This window comes from Gossypium arboreum, chromosome 9 (assembly GCF_025698485.1).
Source record: "Gossypium arboreum isolate Shixiya-1 chromosome 9, ASM2569848v2, whole genome shotgun sequence".
In the NCBI taxonomy this organism is placed as follows: domain Eukaryota; kingdom Viridiplantae; phylum Streptophyta; class Magnoliopsida; order Malvales; family Malvaceae; genus Gossypium; species Gossypium arboreum.
In genome coordinates this window covers 78680244-78686880 of record NC_069078.1, presented here as the reverse complement: position 1 = coordinate 78686880, position 6637 = coordinate 78680244, and the positions used below count along the sequence as shown (strand labels likewise).

The window sequence follows — 6637 nt, the reverse complement described above, 5'->3', positions numbered from 1 at the left end:
GGCTTTGCAGTGATTAATAACCTTCAGTCCCACAGAAAAATCTGAGTGCTCTTTGCCGTCATTATCCATGCAGATGACAGGGAGGAGTGTTGATAATATAACTGTGAGTTCCTACAAAGGACAACATAAAAATATCCTTCAAGAGAAAAATGCCCATATGGTACATGCAAAAATAATAATAATAATAGTGGAACAGAAGAAGGGAAAAAAAAGGAAAGGGTGGAATGGCAAAAAATCAGTGATACACAACAACTAATAATCCACTCCTGTTTTCATCTTAGGCATTAGGGAAAATCTAAAATTGAGACCAGTGATTAAACCCACGTGCTTATCATAGACGCTATATAATAGGGCGACAACTGAGAGAAAAAGCAACAAAAATATAACATAAGCTCTCATACAGTGTCATGGAATCCAATCTAAAAGTAATTTGCCACCAAACCAAAATTAAACAAATATTAGATAACACCACTTAACACTTTCAAAAGTTTTTCCTTTTTAAAAAATAAATATTACAGTTCATCTTCTGATATTGATAAAAAAAAAAAAAGCCATTTTTAAAACCAGCTGAAAGGGAGAGTAACATCCAAGAAAGGTCAAAGAATGGAAGAAGAAGAAGAAGACTGACTAGTTCTCATAGTAACAGACAGACAAACCTCTCTTTAGCTAGCATCTATATTCATCACTGAGAGAAAAAAGAAATATTCCAGCATAGTTTAAATATTTTTTCCAAATATATGACACTCCATTGATTCTGCCAAGCCAAATCATTGCTTTTAGGAGAAAAAAGAAGCAACAGGATATAATTCTTGAAGTTCTTATACCATATCTAAGAAGAATTATGATGTTACACTAGAAAGCATTGAAAGTTTTAGCATAAGAAAACAGTAATTAAATGTTAACAGCAATGAGAAAATATTAATGTAAGCAAATACAAGTAAACAATAACAGAAGGGTGATAAGGGCTTTACCTCAAATTCAAGCAAAGGAGGGCCTGTCTCTGAAAGTAAGGAAACATTTAGGAGATTATAGAGACTAGAGGTTGCAATAAGTGCAATATCTTGATCCTTTTTACACCTGATTAAAAGAAAATGACATTATAGTCCATGTTGATGTCCAAGATTAAAAATATATGAAGTTTGTTTGGTTGTAAATATCATTTGTGCAAACTATAAAACTCTACAAGCAACTCCAAAGACTAAATTTGAATCTTACAACTCCAATATAGTAGGTATAAGCCTTGGTAAAGCTGTCTTTAATTGTGTGCGGGTGATAAGACCAACCATCTGGCCTAATGCTTCCACAGATGATACTCGAACCTAATTCAAATAAGAATATAGTCAACAGCAACAGACTTGCTTTATATTGAAAAATAGGATGCAACATGACAGAACATTTAGATCATTAACAAACAAAAGTAAAACACATATAAGTGATAGGTTTGATATATTTTTCATGCATAAGTAATTTTCTTAAAGAAGTTTGCAGTCTTTGCATAATTTATAAGTGTTCCTTTTTTCCTCTTAGTTGAAAACAGGAATTAAGAAAAAAACAAGGGAGCATAACCCAGTATGTGGAGGTTTTTTCCAAAATGAAGCAACAATAAGAACATGATAACATTATATCATATTAATATCTATAATTTAGGTTTTTAGTATATGAATGTATAAACAAATATCTAGACTTAGCAAACCTTAAGATCTCGTGAAGCAGCCCAGACTCTTAACAAAAGTTCAAAAGCAGAGTTCAGAAATGACCTGCGATAAATAAAAGATTTATTTTTAGGCCTTGTATTATCAGAAAATTATATAAGGCGTAAAAAAAAAATGGCAGCAATGAAATTTTTATTACTATAACTCACATGACATCACCATCAATCAGGGAATTTGAAGGGAAATCAACGTTATATTGCCAGACAGCTTGACACCAGCACTTAAAAGCTAGAATTGTAAGAAGAACATATCATCAGGGGTTAGTCAGCTATCAATAGAAGACATGTGAAACATATATCCAAAATTAATCATCTAAGTTAAATGAAAAAAAGAAGGTTGAACATCAAACCAGGAAAACATGGAAAGAGGTAAACCAACATAAAGTGAGATAAGTTAATAAACATTGTCAGAAAAAAAGACAAAAAAAGGGTGTCAAATGAAACGACGCCTTTTGCCAGCTATCTCATATGAGAGAAGAGAATCTTATATAGGTAAACAATTAATTAAATTTCAAACGTACATGAAGGTCATGAAGTTCAAGCTACACAGAAGGGAACTTCAATCAGATTTGAAAGACATAACGATCTATACGAAAATGAAATCAAGATCCAGGAAAGACTGGAACATAAAACATTAAAAGATTTCAAGAGAAATCAACAAGGTCACTCCATGCTCTTTACCAAAAAACTTAATTTTCTATAAATAAAGAGAGCCCGTATATTACCATTTGCAAATATTGGCCGTTGGGCATCTCTAACATTCCCAAGAATAGGCAAAACTCGAGAAAGCACGCCTTTCAAACGCGGTGCAAACTGCAAAGCTTGATTGAATTGAACAAAAGAAAAGTACAAAAAAAAATTGTTAAACAAAGAAATTGCAACAATCCACAGATAATTTAAGTTCAGAAAAGCAAAAAGAACCACAAAGGTAAGTTATTACCATCAGCAGAAGCAAAGTCCGCAAGTATTTGAATCATAGCCGCCAAAGCTGAGCTTGGCCCTGACAAATGGAGAAATATTTCTTCCATCATCTGCCAAACCAGTATAGACCATGATTATGATTAACTTGAGATGGTTAAGCAAGAAATTGAAAAAGAGGAGTAAATAATTGCATCCCTTTGCCAATCTCTAAGAACTTGAGATGGTCCCCCCCACCTCTTCAGATAAACATCATAAACAGGAGAATATTTCAGAAAACTATAGTAGTAGTGATAACTCTCCAAAAGAGTGTTATAATTTACTAACTTTAGTGCTTAATTCTGGCTTTTTCTTTAGTATTTTGAGTCATTTTATGTTATTTTGTATTTTTTTTCATTGTAGAATCTATGTATTTTGTGTGTTTTTAGTGTCATTTTAGTATGTTTTTAATGTTCTTTTATGTGATTTCATTTTATTGCCTTTAGTTAGTGTTTTAATAATTTCAATAAGATACTTGTGAGCTTTAATGTTCATTTTGTAGGTGGAATTCAATAGAGCAATCAAGGAAACAAATGCGCAAGAATGGCTAAGTGACTTGGAGTTCACACTCCAACATCAACGTGCACACACCATGCTCTTGGAGCTCATTGTCCTCAACAAGTGCGAGAAGATGGCTTCCACAAGCCATGAACACCATCAAGCCAAGCAACTAGCACATATGCTGAGCAAGAAGCAGCTGAAGAGCCAACATTGGCTGCTCAAAGTCCACAAACAATCTAATGACCATTGACATTCCTTGATTGATTTGGTTTTCAGTGAGGTTATATATTGGTCATTTCACCCAGCCTTGATTTCCACCAATAAATAGCCTTGTAATTGAATTGAATTGTATCAGATTTTGCAGAACTCATTTCTTTTCTTTAGATTCAAATTTTAGATCTAGGATTTTTCTCTCAACTTTTCTCTGGTTCTTTAAATTTCCTTTTAGAATTTGTAAACACTTTGAATTTCGTTTGTAATCCACTTCAATTTTAGTAGTTTTTCATTTTTTCTATTGATTGGAGCATTGATTCTTCATTTGGATGAGGAGATCACGAACTACCATGGAAGGAGTTATAGCATCCATGGATTTGAGCATTTCTTAACTTTGATCTACCTTTTCGTCCTTGATTGCATGTTTTAATGCTTTATATCATGTTTTCCATTCTTGATCTTGTGTTGATGAGCTAAATTGGTGAGATTGGCTCGTTAATTGTGCTTCGGATGAAGGATTGATGTGATTCATTTGATTTAATGGTTGATCTAATCTAGAATTGTGCTTAATCAATTAGGCTCAATATATCTAAGAGTTGACAACCTTTAGGTTTAATTTGGCTAGGGAATAAGCAAGAGCTACCTCGAGTGACTAAATTGGTTAAAGTCTAATATCAAGAGAGTTAGAGTTAATCAGCTTAGAAGCAAGAACTACGGTCATGGGAATGTCTAGTGAGGAATTGAGTCTAAGAGTATCAAGAGAACCTTAGCTTAGGAATCCAAGGACCAACTGAAGTTAGATCCAACCTTGATTTCACTTGAGAATAATTAATTTTGGAGGCCTTAGCCAATTAGCTTGCCAATCATCTTCACACCTTTGGTTAATTCAATTGTTCTTTAGACATAGCTTCTTTAGTCGTTTCGAAGCCAATGTCTCAAACTCTTAAAGCGGTTGGTGTTAATTTGGAAATGGTCAACTGAGTTAATAATTGAGTTGTCTATTGAATTGACTAGGCACCGTAATTTGTAGTATTCAGTTCTTATATCAGTATCTGATATTACTTGACAACAAAAACAAATATTGAATCTCAAACTCTTTGGGATTCGATTCTCGAAATACTTCATTCAACAGAATTCCTTCAGTTTTATATTACTTAACAACAATTTCGTGCGCTTGCAAGTAATCGAGGGCTTATTTTAGAAAGGTTTTTAATTGAAATATATTTGTTTTGTAAATAATATGCTAGGACCGTCGTTATCAAGTAGCAAAAGTAAAAGAAAAGAGAACTAACTGCAAGCAACAGACTTACAAGGTCAGGCAGATGTGAGCCTATTGCAACAAGCAGACTTGCTGCTGCCCTTTGCCAATCTGCATTGAGTTCCTATATAACAGTGAGCAAAACATAAAAACTACGAATTTTCATCCATGAAAAATAAATTGCCTCAAGAAAGCATGTAAGAATTGGATCACTAAGCAACGAACCAAAGAGAGCTATAGTTTCAGGCAATACTCACTAAATTTATAGTTTCCTAGTGCCCAAGGAGACACCAGATGGTGAATCTTTCATGCAAGCAATAGAAATAAATTAAGGTCCAAGTAATTTTGATAAATAAAAAAAGAAGCTACAAAATCCCTTAGAAAGATCATCCACTAATTCAAACATTAACTCAACAATGAGAACAAGCAAAACAAAGCGTGAATTTTTGCTCTCATTATACGAAACAGATTTAAAAGCCTGAGAGTCAATCCAAAACTGAACCCCTTACTAAGAAACTGTCCAAAAAGCTGGTATAGCAACCTAATTCATGCCATATTCCAGAGAGGTGAGAACATGTTTTCTAGTTCTAAATGTATGCTATCAACTCTACCGCAACAAAAGGAACAAGAAATATACATACCTTGGAGGAGATAATCTCAGCGGTAGCAATTTTGGCAAGCTTGCCAATATAAGAAGCATCAATGTCGTTTTTATCTAAAGCTCGAACTCCGAATGCCATTACTTGAAACACTCCAGCCATATTACCAAATCTCTACAATTAAGTATCCAAAAAATTTAAATTTTAGTTCCAATTCAAAATTTCTAAATCTACGACAAGGGAAAATGAAGAAGATAATTATTACCCTACGGCCGCCTCGAGAAACAGCGGAGCAACAGTCCAGCACCAGAAGAGGATTCCTAATTAGTAATCGAAGTTCAGATTACAGTGAAAAAGAAAGTGAACTATATAAACTTTTTTGAGAAACAGAAAAAAAGAAAGAAAAAGAACGCACAAAGGAGAGATGTCTTTAAGAGAAGCCATGGAGGCTTCTCTCACCATGGGAGATTCATCCGCGAGTGATGAGACGAGAACTTGAACGGCCTCTGTTTTTTTTTTTTTTCCAAAAAAACAAAAGAACAGTTTATAAGAAAATTAATAGCAGTGGTAATTAAAAATGGGGGGAATACTGAAATTGAAGTGTACCTGGAGCCGGAATTGAGCTCCCGAGGGAGCTCGAAGAAGCCATTGAATTGTGCTTCACCAAAAACAAATATTGAATCGAAAAGAAATTTCCACTTTAGTAATCAGAAAGGGAAAGTGAAATCTTAATAGTTAGTTGTTGTTGTGAATCCGAAACTGGACTGATTTCGTGGCATGTTCCATTTCTGTCCTGTCTTGATTTCTTTCTTTTACCTTTTTTTAAATTTGTTTTCTTCTTCCGATGGCGATTTAGTTTCGTTTTGGTCAAAAAAAAATAAACCAAGTCTGCTCCCTTGCTTAAATATGTGTGATATTTTTTTACCGTTTGTCTTTTGTAAAGATATTTGAGCCTCATTTTTTTTTTTTTTACAATTTTCTTCATTAGAGATATTTTTTACTGATAAAGATTTTTAAAAAAATCTGATATAGCGATTCAGGTTTTGGATTTCTCATCTCAAATCTGTAGTTGGAGGTTGAGAAATAACTTTTACAGCTAAAAATATAGTTGTAAAGCAGCAGTAATGTGAGCAAAGGTTGGAGCTAGCTAATGCAAAGCCCAATATACTCTACATCTCTGGTTTGAAACACAATTAGACCGAAGTAGTAGACTAGAAGGTGACTTGGCATTGATTAAATCTATTCTAGAGCAGTGTACAATGCACATCACTACTTCATCTGATTACAAGGATGAGATTGTCGGCGAATGTAATACGGGCATTTTTCGATAACTATTTTTGCTATTGTGATTTTTTTTTTTTAGTATTGTTCTGTATTGTTCTGGATGATAGTAGAATT

At 33.7% G+C, this 6637-nt stretch overlaps 1 protein-coding gene across 1 annotated transcript in view; it reads right to left on the bottom strand.

Moving 5' to 3' along the window:
• Positions 1-6432, bottom strand: part of LOC108464026 (protein SHOOT GRAVITROPISM 6-like) — a 26214-nt gene extending 19782 nt beyond the window's left edge. The window contains exons 1-12 of the mRNA XM_053018635.1: positions 5846-6432; positions 5655-5745; positions 5505-5559; positions 5282-5413; positions 4693-4764; positions 2652-2742; positions 2437-2532; positions 1862-1940; positions 1694-1757; positions 1216-1319; positions 972-1077; positions 22-111 (exon numbers count right to left, since the gene is read on the bottom strand). Of these exons, the coding sequence (XP_052874595.1) occupies positions 22-111; positions 972-1077; positions 1216-1319; positions 1694-1757; positions 1862-1940; positions 2437-2532; positions 2652-2742; positions 4693-4764; positions 5282-5413; positions 5505-5559; positions 5655-5745; positions 5846-5888 (1023 nt within the window). The 5' untranslated portion in view covers positions 5889-6432. The remainder of the gene's footprint in view (positions 1-21; positions 112-971; positions 1078-1215; positions 1320-1693; positions 1758-1861; positions 1941-2436; positions 2533-2651; positions 2743-4692; positions 4765-5281; positions 5414-5504; positions 5560-5654; positions 5746-5845) is intronic.
• Between the last annotated feature and the right edge of the window lie 205 nt (positions 6433-6637).